At 35.8% G+C, this 14,257-nt stretch overlaps 1 protein-coding gene across 10 annotated transcripts in view; it reads left to right on the forward strand.

Moving 5' to 3' along the window:
• The window catches only part of Arhgap32 (Rho GTPase activating protein 32), a 307,145-nt gene that overhangs the window by 172,911 nt on the left and 119,977 nt on the right, over positions 1-14,257 (forward strand). For 9 of the 10 annotated variants that reach the window (XM_058575244.1, XM_046432648.2, XM_046432646.2 and 6 more), the window contains 3 exons: positions 4,398-4,489; positions 5,015-5,056; positions 5,418-5,502. In XM_058575244.1, coding sequence (XP_058431227.1) covers positions 4,398-4,489; positions 5,015-5,056; positions 5,418-5,502 — 219 coding nt within the window. The remainder of the gene's footprint in view (positions 1-4,397; positions 4,490-5,014; positions 5,057-5,417; positions 5,503-14,257) is intronic. The other variant, XM_058575240.1, reaches the window with a different exon arrangement.

Raw genomic sequence — 14,257 nt, forward strand, 5'->3', positions numbered from 1 at the left:
ATGAGAGTAGGCAGGTAGAATTCAAGGAAGGGGGAGTAAGAAAATTGAAAAGAAATGAAAAGACAAAAGAAACAAAAAAATAGAAAAGAAAGAAAGAAAGAAAAAAAATTTTTACAAAAATAGTAATGATAATAAAAAAATGAAAATGAAAATTAAAAAATAATAATAAAATAAAAAACATTAAAAAAATTAAAAACATTAAAAAAAGTTAAAGAACAACAACAACAAAAAAATGAAAATGAAAGAAAAAGAAAAAAAATAATAATAATAAATGCAGTCATAGAGTTCGATTAACTTCTCTTCCAGTAGGTGGAGCTGTGCCCACTGGGCCAAGCTTCTCCTCTCAAAAGGTGGGAACCAATCACTGTGCAGCAGCTCTTCCTCCCAGACTGGGCGGATCTCCAATCCTGAGTGTCTAGGGCCTTCTGTTTTGTTTCCTCAAGCCAGGCCCCGCTCACCTGTGACGCTCACCACAATACTGGCTACATGCCAGGTCTGCTGCTCCTGGGAGCCCTGTTTTCATGAACGCCTGGGCACACTCTCCCTGTTTGCCTCCCTCAGACCCTAAGTTTGTAGAGGTTGGGGCTGAGAACCCCCAGCGAATTTGCTTGTCCTCCGGTAGCCACGCTCCTGGTAGCTGGTGCAAGAGACCTCAGTTGTCAGCACTGGTGGGAGTGGTAGCTGGGAGTTCCGCGCCGCGAGTCCCACGCCACTCCTGATTCCCTCGGTCTGGCTATCGCGCTCACAGGAGAGTTGGGAGGGGCCCTAACGGGAGAGCTGGGAGGGGCCCTTAAGGTTTCCCCGCTGTGTGGAGAGAGATGGCTAGGGGATTACACACCTGTCGCGCTGGTTTCAATGAAGTTATCTCCTCCGCCCGTAATGTCAGTTCTCTGCCAAGGTGGTATCCCATGCAAATGGTGACCGTTCGTTCCCTTTGCCGGGTGACCAATGCAACGGGTGGGTCCTGACTGTTTCTCCCAATCCCTGTTTCAATCCTGTGGCCACTGCCTATGAAGGCTCGGTTGGCTTTTACCTCTGTAAGTTCAGAAGGGCCGACCAGTTATTTCAGCGGGATCCTTAGTGCTGAGTCACGAGAAGCAGGCGAACCGGAGCTTGAATGTAGCCGATCCGGGCTCAGTGTGTGTGTTCTGAGGGGCCCATACTGTTCGCCCCAGGTCCACGTCAGCTCAGCATTGCCTAGTGATCCTGAGCAAACAGCATTTAAACAATTTACGGCTCCCTATGCCCGCGCAGCTGAAGAGGTCAGAGACTTGATCTCTCCACGCCCGCCACCATGTTGGATCTCCTCAATGATATTCATGTTACCCTTACAGCTTCCTGGCATAAGGAAGTTCTCGGGATTATACAAACTGCTGCTTCTGTTTCCAGTCCAGATTTCTAAAAATGAAACCCTGCCGCCGTCGCCGCCGCCTCTGGGCCACGCTCAGGGTCGCCACACTCGTCTGCGACCGTAGTGGCGCCGCTGCGGCCTCCGCCGCTCCTCTGCCCGGCGCCCGGCCCCCGGGGCCCAAGCGGCTGTAGCCGCGGCTCTCCGGCCCCCTCCTCCGGAGCATGGGTCCCCTCGCAGGGGGATGCAGAACGACCCCAGAGCAGGCTCTGCCCGAAGATGCAGCGGCGAACAGCCTAAAAAATAAATATTAAAAAATTCTCTCTCTCTCTCAAAAAAAAAAAAAGTTAATGTTTTAATTTTTAGTCTACCAAATAGAGTCATCACTGTTTACCAACCCAGTCCAGTGGGGCCTTTTTTATTCTTTCATAAAAGTTGAATTTCATGAGAAACTTATAGCATAAGTAATAAAAAATCAACTCATTAGAAATTTTAATAGTAATTTAAGCATAGCAAACCTCTTATGTCAAATAAATTTTGGTATGCAAACATTCACAAATGATGAAATGGTACTGCATGATATTTTTTTAAAACAAACAAACAAAAAACCAAAAAGGTGATCCAAGTTTTTGTTTCATAATATTACATGAAAAAGTCCTTTCAGTTGACTAACTGGAGAAAATACCATATTTATTTTTTCTTTAGAAATACATTTATACTTATTAATTCTTAACTCATTATTTTCTTTTAGGTTATTATCATTAGTCAGAAATGTCATGTCACTTTAAACAACACTGGTAATCTACAGTGCTGTTTTGGCACTTTTGATGTTTCTGATCATTGTGAAATCTTTTTTTTTTTTTTTGTCAGTTTTCTTCTCTTTTCTATTGTGGGTAGAAAATAAAAACTATGGAATTAGTTAGTATAATCAATGAAATTAGAATCTCAGGGCCCCGAAGTGGCTAATGGCCAATGCAGAGCAAGAGGCCGAGAGTGCCAGGACTCAGTGACTGGCCAGGTTTCGACCCCTTGATAAAAAAATACCACATGCATGGTTTGGGTGATAAAAAATTAAAGATAAAATGCAGACTACAAAGGTTCTGTCCTAGCTTTAAAAAATACTTCCTTGAAAGATACAACGTATTGGGCAACATAATATAAAAGCTGGGTGATGAATTATTTCACTATGGGATTAGCCTTGTAGGTCAGAGGTCAGCAAATCTCATTTGCTACCTACCATGCTGTATTGGAGTGTGGCCATGTTTGGTCATTTTCGTGTGGTTGCTTTTGTGCCACTATAGCAGAGTTGAAGAATGGTAGGTATAGTGTGGCCCACAGCCTAAAATATTTGTCAGCTGCCTTCAAGAGAAAGTTTGCCAATCTCTTCTAGGTGATTCCTCGATTTTCCTTTTTCTTTTAAATATTTTTTATTTTAGTCTTTTAAAATATTTTTGCATGGTGGAGAATAATCAATGAATGATGGTGAGTACTGATGAAATAATAATACCTAAGGGTATTTAAAAATACGTTCTTAGACAAAGGAAAGATAATACAAGATCCTATCTTATATTTATAAAAAGGTCCAGTGTAATCTACATGGAAAATGTGAGATAGAATTTTATTTCATCTCTAAACAATATAGTACATATTCTTTTTCATTGGAAGACCTTTAAGAGAATAAAAGACTTCTAAGAAGGATTAAATCATGAACTATTAAGTCTTAAATAGATAAGTTTGCTAAGGAAAAAAACCCCTTAAAAACAAAAATTAGGTGTACTCTATTGTGAAAGCAAGGGTTAATTTATATAAGTTCATAATTGCTACCTCATATCTTTGAAAAGTTTTCTTTTTTTGAAAAAATGCTTATTCAAACTAGTTTGGTTATTTATTTTTTCCCAAAAATTGTTTTTGGGTTTGGGATGTAACTCAGTGGTACAATGCTTGCCTGGTATGCACCAGGTCTCCATCTGTGTGTCTTTATTACACACACACACACACACACACACTCTCTCTCTCTCTCTCTCTCTCAGGTCTCCATCTGTGTGTCTTTATTACACACACACACACACACACACACACACCTTTTAAAGAAAATTTTTTTGTTTATATATGATAGCAGAATACATTATAATTCTCATTACACATAGAGAGCACAATTTTTCATATCTCTGGTTGTTTACACAGTTATTCACACCAATTCATGTCTTAATAGCTGTACTTTGGGTAATAATGATCATCACATTCCACCATCATTAATAACCCCATGCCACCTCCCTTCCCCTCCATCCCCTCTGCCCTATCCAGAGGTCATCTGTTCCTCCCATGCTCTCACTCCTTATCCAACTATGAATCAGCCTCCTTATATCAAAGAAACATTCGGCATTTGTTTTTTGGGGATTAGCTAACTTCACTTAGTGTTTTCTTCTCTAACTCCATCAGTTTACCTTCAAATGCCATGATTTTATTCTCTTTTATTGCTGAATAATAATCCATTGTGTATGTATGCCACATTTTTTAATCCATTCATCTATTGAAGGGCATATAGGTTGGTTCCACAGTTGAGCTATTGTGAATTGTGCTGCTATAAACATTGATGTGGCTGTGTCCCTGTAGTATGCTGTTTTTAAGTCCTTTGGGTATAGACCAAGGAGAGGGATAGCTGGGTCAAATGGTGGTTCCATTCCCAATTTTCCAAGAAATCTCTGTACAGCTTTCCATATTGGCTGCACCAACTTCCAGTCCCACCAGCAGTGTATGAGTGTACCTTTTCCCACACATCCTTGCTAACACTTATTGTTGTTTGTATGCATAATAGCTGCCATTCTGACTGGAGTGAGATGAAATACTAGAGTGATTTTGATTTGTATTTCTCTAATTGCTAGTAATTAAAACCGAGGAAAATTGTAATTTTAAGAAGAGATTATGAAGCCACAGTATATTTCTATAAAGATAAAGTGAGCAGAGCCACTAAAATTAACTACAATCCATTTTTTAAAAAGTATCAATACTAAAGGAATCCTCATAAGTTGTTTGTCTTTATTTTTTGAAGGCACGAGGAGCAGATGTTCCAGAGATTCCTGGAGATCTTACTCTTAAGACATGTGGCAATACAGCGAGTATGAAAGTTAAACATGTGAAAAAGTAAGTATAACTTTGGAGTGGGTTCTAAATGCATTCCTATAAATGGAAGTCAGTTCTGTAATTCTGTTAAAGCTTTTTTTTTAGATTCTTATAAATAAGCTCTTACTTTGCATGTGTTAAATTATACTGTTAAGCCTTAAATTGTGACTCAACAATTAATGGAAATAGGCTTGCAGATTATCTGCTTTTCTAAAAATATATTGTATGTTTAATCTTGAAATGTCATTGTCTGTTAGGTTGAATTTGTTTAATAGGAACAATCCAGGCATGCCCTTTTTGGTACCTTTAATTTATGTGGTCATTCATTTAGAAAAATCAGCTCTGTTCGAGTTATTAGATCACTAGATGTCAGGTTTGCCTGATAGATGCCACTAGTTGGCTGTTCAGTGAAATACCTGAATCTTTCCCATGCATCTTTAAAGAGAGAAACTACTTTTTACTTGGTAAAGGAAGGTTAGGTAGCTAGCTATGCTTCATGTATAAGTAGAGGAAAGATCAGGATAAAAATGTTCATTCTGCATTCAGGTCTACTACTCCAGGACTGATGGGCTGTGACAACATTCACAGGTAAAATCCAGTTTTGTACTTGATGTTGTGAATGCTGCTTCTGGTTAGAAGCTGACAGCTCACAGTTAGTTTTCATAATATTCACCTAAAGTAGTTTTTCTGTAGTCACTGACTTGGATCAAGATTAGGAGAGGATAGTGATTTATTTTTAATTTTTCATTTTTGGTTTAGATCTGTGTGCTAAGTGTAATATTTTTTGATTGATGTCTCTCTGAGAAGATTTGTATGGATACATATGGCTCATATGCATGTGCTTATTATTTTTGCTTGCATGAAATCTTTAACCTATTGTGTATTCCCGAGACTTGGTAATTTTGACTCTCCCACTATCTTATTTCATATTTATTTTCATGTACTTCAGGTTACCCTTCACTAAGGGTCACTTTCCGAAGATGGCTGAATGTGCACATTTCCATTATGAGAATGTTGAATTTGGCAGCATACAGGTATATTTGAAATATTTCTTACATTGTGAATTAGGATAACTGACATAGGTGATACTTTGAAATAGTTTTTCTAATGATGTCTTATTGATTCTCTTCTGTTGACTAATTCTTGATGTCAAGTTGACACAGAATATGAACTGTCACAATAACATGTATCAGTTAAGGAAAATCAATCCTTTCTTCCTTGTTTTTTTCTTTGTTTAATCTTGTAGCATGTCCATATGCTCATAGGTTTATGTAGTAATTTTCCATTCTGAAATGGTATAATTTTGCTAATATTATCTTTTCTCTAAGTTTTGATATTGCGCAAATTAAAGTATATTCATTGATTCTTCATTTTCAAAAGTGCCTCATCTTTTCTTAACCTTTATATTTACATGTAATTATAGAATCTAAATCATTGGCATCCATCAAGCTAAATACTTTGCTTATTATAAGTCATTGATATCTTAATGTGAAAAATTATGAGAAAATTTAAAAACTAGGCAAATTGTGGTTACTTTAAAAATTATATTTGCTTAGGGGAACAAAAGTCATTCTTTGTCTTATTTTTGTTTTTCAAAATACGCTAATAGGAAAAAACCATGATTTCTACACATTACAGAAAGGTTTGTTTTCACCTTCTGCCAGTTTCCCTAATTCCACCCTTTTTCCAAATGGAAACTTACAAGTAATTACAATATGCTATTTTTTGTGATTTTATTTCATTAACAAATTAGATGGATTTTGTTTTACAGGATTTATGAAATGCAGGACTATTTCAGATAAACTGACAGTTTAAAAAGGCATTAGAGATTTATAATTTACTACTCAAAAAAGGTAGTTTTTTAAATGTGTATATTCTTGAGATGCTTGTTATAATGATAAATGTGTTAAGTTCGGGCTAATTAAGAAAATGCTTATGAATATATTTTTCATTTTTGTGACTTAAATATTTGAGTGTTTTAGTTTATACAGCTCACAATTTATGTAATTTATTTCCTAGTAAATTTGCTTTGCTTGTGTTTTTTTTTATCTTTACAAGGTTGAATGAGCTCTTTTGGAAGCAATAAACATAGCAAGGAGTTCTAGGGAACATCATTGTGCTTCTTAGGAAATTTGTGACCTTGGGCAAACAACTTAGCCTTTCTGTGTTTCATTTACTTTTTTTTTTTTTTTCTGATGAATGAGGTTGTACTATACAATGTATTTCTAAAACTTTCATTGTTCTATGATTAAAGGATCTGGATTATTGTGTTTATTATGTTGAAATTGTGGGAAGCAAATAGACATTCGGAATGGGGTTTGGCTGTCTTCTGAGACTGTAGTAAATGCTTATTATTATGGCTCAGTCCTCTTAATCTTATGGGGGAGTACATCAGGTATGCTACCAGTGAACAGATCTGTAATCATTTTTCACCTTTCCCTTTGTACTCACTTCTACTTTTAAAACATTACTACAGTTTCTTGGGCAAAAGACATGAAAGATCTGACACAAACTCAGTTTGTGACCCTCCAAAATGAGACATGTGAGTGAGATATTTCAGGATTGTGTTGACTGAATAGGAGGCTTCTGGAGTATGGGAGTAGTAGTTCACAGGAAACTAGCCCAGCTGCTCCTTGCCACTTCACTTCAGAATCTTCTGTCTTGGCCATACCCTGGCACAAATCTCCTGAGAAATCCACTCTTCAGCCAGTTTTGCCCTGCCATCTGCTCTGTATTTGGAGTTTGGCCTCTCCATACCACATATTCCAATTCTGTTGCCTTCTGCTTCTGGGTGGGTTTAGCCTATGTCAGATTCCATCAAGAAGAAACCACTAGTTTCTATGAACTGAATTGTTTAGTAAAAGAATTGTAAGAACAACCTGGCTTGATTTACATGTTTATATTTCTTTATTTTGGTTGCAGTTTTTGTTTTAGCTAACATATGATTTTATATTTTATGGCCTGATTGGATGCCATTTCAGAAAAAGCAAAAACAGTAATACTACTCTCCAAACAATTCTATATTTTATCTAGTACAAGTAGTTAAAATAAGGTTCATGTAACAGTTCATAGAAGTACTATAGATAAACCCTAGCATGTTTGATTCCAAACTTATTTGTGGAAATGAATCATTTTTCACCCACTTATTTTCCATACAAGATTGGAAATAACATTCTGAGGAGAAAACATGTAAGAAAACATGTCCTATATGTCCTAATTCTGGGACATTTTTTTTTCCCCTCTGTGCTGAGGATTCAACTCAGGTCTTTATGAATTATAGACAATCACTCTTCCGCTGAGCTAAATCCCCAGCCCTGGGACATTTTTCATTCATAAACTTTGTCTTGGTTTTAACTCTTTATCTTAGGAATTTCTCCTAGACTTACAGATTTCTTCATATTCATAGTTCTTTCTTTTTCTCAGATCATAAAAATTTTCCATTGCAGTTGGCCATCATGCTGTAGTATGACAGAAATGCCAATAGCTATTAAATATAAAAATATAGACAAAATAATCTTTAAAATTAAGGGTTTTAGTTATAAAGTAAAAAAAAATTCTTAATCCTAAATTTTAGAAATTCCAATCAACAATTTTATTTAGACTAAAAGCTAGCATTGCTTATTTTAAAAAATCAGATAGTAAGTATTTGGGGTCAGTACTGTCATTGCTATGCAACATACAAAGAGCATTTTCTTGACCTCCTCTTTGAATTCTTATCTTGTATATCCAGCCTGCATCCTTGCATCTTTCCTTGGTTGCCTAATAAACATCGCAAACTTAGCATGCCTGGAACAGTGTCCTCCCAGATCTGCTCCTCCTGTTGTCCTCCTTCTTTTTACATTGCAACCCTATCCTTTCAGCTCATGAGGCTAGCCAAGGAACTTAAAGATATCTTGAGCATTTTTTTTTTTTGGTCATTCATTATGATTTAAATCTGAAATGTGCCCCAAAAGTTAATTTGTTGAAAACATGCTCTCCAGTGCAGTGAATTTCAGAGGTGGGGCTTTAAACAATGTTTAGATCATAAGGCCCTGATCCTGTCAGGCTCTGACTTCATCAGCAGGTTAATCAATGATAGCTGAATAGACTACTGGAAAGTGGGACAGAGGAAGTAGGTCATGGGGGCATGCCCTGGAAAGGTTTATCTTCTCCTTTCCTCTTTCTCTTTCTCTCTGCTTTCTGGCTGCCTTGTGCTAATAAGCAGCTTCTCTCTGTCATGCCCTTCTGCTGTGATGTTTCTCCCATGGAGCCAGCCAGTCATATAGGGACCAAATCCTCTGAAACTATGAGCCAAAATAAATCTTTTCTCCTGTAAGCTATTTTTGTCAGGTATCATCTCAGTCATAGTGATGAAAAGCTGACTAACACATCAGTCCTCAAATCCAAGCCCTCAGCAAATTTTTTGTCCCTGTCTTTAAGGTATATTCAGGGTCTGATCACGGCTACCTAACTCCTTTCTACTCTCATTTTAGAACAAGGTATTTTCATTTTGGAAGGATTGTTTCAATAGCGTTCTATAGTTGGTATAGCACCAAGAATGATTCTTTTCAAAAGAAAGTCAGACTGTGTCACTTTTTCAAAAAGTTATTTTTCATTTTACTCAAAATAAAAGCCAAATTTCTTAAAAATTCCAACCAGGATTTGTAAGAGCCTTACCTTTCCCACTTTATCTCTTCCTCACCCCTCAGGCAGAACCTCCAACTCCCTGGCCTCTTTGCAATTCCTCCATGTGTATACCCTCTCTTTAGGTATTTTGTACTTTATTTTCTTTGCTTGGAAAGCTCCCCCCTTTTTAGCCACATGTCTTGCTGCTTCTGTTTTAAAAATATTTGTTCCAGTGCTATCTTTTTAGAGGTACCTTTCCTACTAAAGAACTTCATCACAGGACTCTTCATTTCCTCCCATGCCTTTCTTACACCATTTAGCTTGTTAAATATTTTATTATTTATTCTCTCTCCTCCTCCATCTAGGACAGTGCCACACTTAAAAGTCATTCAGTAAATATTTGTTGAATGAATGAGATGAATGGATGAATAAATTCATATTTAAAAATAGACACAATTGGCTTTAAAAATGTTCTTTTATCATTTCATCATTTAAAATTTGCTCTTGTATAATAAGAATATATGTTTCTTGTATTAGGAGTATTTACTATAAAACACTAATTGTGGGATGATATATTTCCAAAATATATAGCATAATCTATAGATATAGCTCTAGTAATACTATGTATTTAGCTATATCCTTCAAAAAATATGGCTGAAATTCTGTATACAAGCCCTAAAACTTGCTGAAATTATATCTTGTGTATATTTGGTCATTTCAGTAATTTGGAATTACCTCTTTTTTCATAGTACCTGGTATTTCATTTTTTATTGTACTAATTTAATCAGTTGCCTGTTGCTAAATATCCCAGGTTTTATTGATATGACTGTATCTATTAAATAAAATCCTGTAAGAGAGTTTCTGGGTTGGAGAGTATGTACATTTAAAATGTTGATATTTGTTGTTAAGGTTTTTATTTACTATTACCATTAATCCAGTAGTTCCTGTTATCCACTGGGAATATGTTCTAAGACTCCCAGTGGATGTATGGAAAGTACAGAACTCTGTATATACTGTTTTTTTTTCCTATATATTTGTTTAAGTAGTCATCTAGAGATGAGCAAGAATGAGAGAAGGTGGGGAGCATATAGGGGAAGAAACTGTAAAAACAGTCCCTAACTGGGAATTGACCCAGAAGTACCAGTCTTCTTCCACATTCCAGAAAGAAGTCTAACATGGTCTTGTAGATTTATGAGCACAAAGCATGTTCCCAAAGTCATGCATATACCCACAAGATTCTCTTATGTTCAGTTGACCATTATTTGACTACCCACTGGTGGCAAGTAGGCAAGGAAAGGCAAAATGACCCAAGTATGCAGGTTCATACCCTCAATTTTAACACTGTATAGTCATATGACTTCCCCCAAACAGGCAGCAGCTATACAAAGAATTGTAAAGATTACTAAAACACCTTACTGCTGAAAGTTCCCATCCCCCTATATTGACAAAAGCAGAAAGCTTAAACATTTTGATGCATTTTGGCCCCTAGCTGATCACCTCATCCTCCTTCAGGGTGAATCTCATTTTCTTTTGCCTTTCCCTCTCCTGATAATAAACTTGCCCTAAATATTGTTTCTGACTGCCACATGTACTTCTGTACCAGGGTAATGTTAAATCTTGGACATTTGCATTCAAGGGCTGAGAAACAAATCCTAGCACTCCACAGTTGATTCTTAATCTCTGGTAAAACATGTGTGCCTATGATAAGGTTTAATGTAGAATTTAGGCACAGTAAGAGATTAATAACAACTAATAGTAGAATATTTAAAATAAAAATAAAACACAATTACAGCAATATGCTGTAATAAAATTACCAGCACCACTACTCTTGTGCTTTGTGGCCATTATAAGGGAAAAATAAGAATTACTAAAACACAGGCAATGCCATATCATGACAGTTGATCTGATAACTGACAGCTACTAAGTGACTAATGGGTGGGTACCCTATATAGTGTGAATATGCTACACAAAGGAATGATTCACATCATGGGTGGGCAGGATAGCGTGAGATTTCATTGCATTATTCAGAATGTCATGCAGTTTAAAACTAAAGAATTGTTGATATCTGGAATTTTCCAGTTAATATTTTTGGAACTTAGTAGACCATGGGTAAATTTGAAATGAAACTGTGGAAAGTAAAACCTCAGACAAGAGAGGAAGACTATTGTATGCAGTTCAGTGAGATAGTATCTTTCTTTACATTCTTTTCAGTAATAGGTGTTGTTCATCTTATTTTTGTCCATATAATATGTGAAATATGACATCTTATTGTAATTTATATATCTTTAGTTATGAGTGAAACATCATTTTATGTTTATAGACCATTTGTCTTACTCTTTTTGTTAGTGGCTTGTTACATCCTTTGCTCATTTTTTTGTTTAAGTTATCATTATTTTTGCATTTTTTTTCTCTCTTCAGGACTAAATAAACCAACAGACTAAAGGCTTGAAACATATATACATGTATATCCACATTTAATATATAACAAAGATTATCATTTTTGTATTCATTGAGGAAGCTGGATTGGCTAATATGTGTTGGTCAACAGATCATCCATTTGAAAAAAGCAAAGCATGATTGTGCCTTATAAAGATCTCAGGGTCTCTAACCCCTCATTTTAGAAAGATGGATATTTGAGTGATGAAGGGAACCAGGAAGGGTCACACAGATAATAATAGAAGAGCTGTGATTTGAAAACAAGCAGTCAGTCTCTAAAGTACCCAAAAGCCTGTCTTTTTTTTTTTAAAAAACTTAATACCTGATAATGATTCTCAAGCCTGTGTATTTTTTGGGGGAGACTGGCAGCACAACAAATGTGTTCAAATCCTATTTCACCTACTCTCTAGTAGTGAACTCAGGCAAATCATCTGACTATCCTGTTGAAAATCTCACTTCAGGACCTTCTGTGTTAAAATGTGGTGTGAGGTGGTGTTATTATGCTGAGGGGAAATGGTGATGGTAGGTAGTATATTCTCATTATGCCATTTTGACCACTGGGGAGATGGTCAGTCTTGATCTTGTTTCCTTATCTTCCCTCTGAAAATGCACTGCAGTTCTAGACTAGACAGGAATACTAGGTAACAGCTTCTGTTTCTTCTAGCTGAGATTGTGATGAATTGTGATCTCTGAGGTTGTGACATGGTGAAGAGGAAAAAGAATATAATAGCATAGGGAGGAGACAGTTGTTCCTCAATTTCCATGGAGCATGAATAAGTTAACTCTAAAAATTAGTACACATTCCTCAGAATATACCAGGAGCGGCCATCAAGTACATCAACTCTGCACAGCTAACTTAGCTTGTCGAACACTGTTCATGATACGGTTAGAATGTTCATCTCCTGTGTCAGTCCGAAGTTGGTGAAGCACCATTGACAGGTTTTGCAGGGAGACTTTGTTCTTGCACCAATACTTCCTTCAAGGACAGAGTCCCTAAGGTTCCTGTTTTTGTCTCTGTTGTGAGTTTAATATGTATATATCAGTTCAGCTAAGGGGAAGGGTGCTTAACTTTTTAATGGCTTTTGTTTTGAGATTTTTTAATTTAATTTAATTTTTTTTTTTTTTTTGGTGCTGGGGATTGAACTCAGGACCTTGTACATGCAAGGCAAGCACACTACCAACTGAACTATATCCCCAGCTCTTGTTTTGAGAATTTCTAAAGATTTAAGCTCTTCCCCTAGTTTGGGGCTGGAACAAAATTAAACTTGTTTGGGGGAGAAAATTAGTACAAATAAAAGAATTGCTCTTGTTATGGAGAATAGATTGTTACAATCTGTTGTTAGATCTTTACATCCCTTCAACACATTCTCCTGTGATATGTGCATTAGAAATAAATTTCTTTTTTGACTAAGATTTTTTAATTGTTGCATCTGTGTAGTGATACTGATCTATACGCTGTATTTGTCCACTAACCTGAGTTTAGAGTTTTCACTGCATCCTCCTTCTTTTTCTTTTCCCTTCCCTTCCCTTCCCTTCTTTAAACAAAAATTCTGGAATAGTCTGTAAAAATTGTAATTACCTGTTCTTTGGAGGTTTAGTAGAATTTTTCTGTTAAACCCTTTGGGGCCTGATTCTTAATTGGGACATTAATCTTTACCATTTCAGCTTATGATTTGAGTTGGGCTCTGTCTTGTCTCCTTAGATCAATTTTTATTATTTATATTAAGATTATCTCTTCAAATTTGTTAAGAAGCAAGCATCAAGCTTTCTTATGTCAAAATGTAGCTATTCATCCTAATCTTATTTTCCATGACTAATTTTTGAAGATTTATATTTATTATGAACTAAATATCACATATAAATGCATATAATTTTGTACTCTGTTCTGTTCCACTGATTTGTCAGCCCCTAACCCATTATATGGTTTTGATACATAGAGCTTAACAAACTTAATAGGAATAACTCACTACCCTTAAACAATTTAATTTTTCTTCTTCTTTTTTTTTAGCTTATTTACTTATACTCATGTAAGTTTTTTTTCCAAGTTCTAAATAAAGAGAGGAGGAAGACCGAGAGAAGTACAGAAATTTGTGATGGTACTTTCATTTAAACATTGCATTTATATGTGAATTTAAATGAATTGACATCACAATTTCAATGTAAGCACAAAATACCATACTCTAGTTACTAAAATTTTGTTCTTTATCTCAATGAAATTTTAATTTTTATAAAAAAAAAAGATCATCTCTTCAGTGTTGCTTTTCAGGTTTAAGGGTTATAAGTTATGCAAAATATATTCTTAAAATTAAATCTTATCAGAGAACTGGCTTGTAGTTTTATTGATTGTCCTAAATTTTTTATCTTTATTTTTCATGCCTTTAATAACTAAACATATTATTTTCTATTTTTCTTGCTTCTGAAATTTAAAGTTTAAAGCTTAGTTCTTTTTCTTTAAATTGGGAATGATAAATATGTATGTTCCTACTGAAAGTAGCCTTTCAAAAACTAGACTTCTCATAAGCCAACTTTGTCCAGTATTTTATTAAGGTGCTTATTTGCTGTAGGTATTATTAATAGTTCATCTGTTTTTAGCTCTTTGAGAGTGTGTGTGTGTGTGTGTGTGTGTGTGTGTGTGTGTATGCGCACACTTGCGCATGTGCGCATGATGGGTATTGAACCCAGGAGCTCATTCTTGGTAAGCAGTATATACTCTTCCACTGAGCTATATCTAAAGCTCCTAATTTTTAA

This window comes from Marmota monax, unplaced genomic scaffold (assembly GCF_021218885.2).
Source record: "Marmota monax isolate L192 unplaced genomic scaffold, Marmota_monax_Labrador192_F-V1.1 WCK01_AAM20220418_F8-fsc00062, whole genome shotgun sequence".
Lineage (NCBI taxonomy): Eukaryota > Metazoa > Chordata > Mammalia > Rodentia > Sciuridae > Marmota > Marmota monax.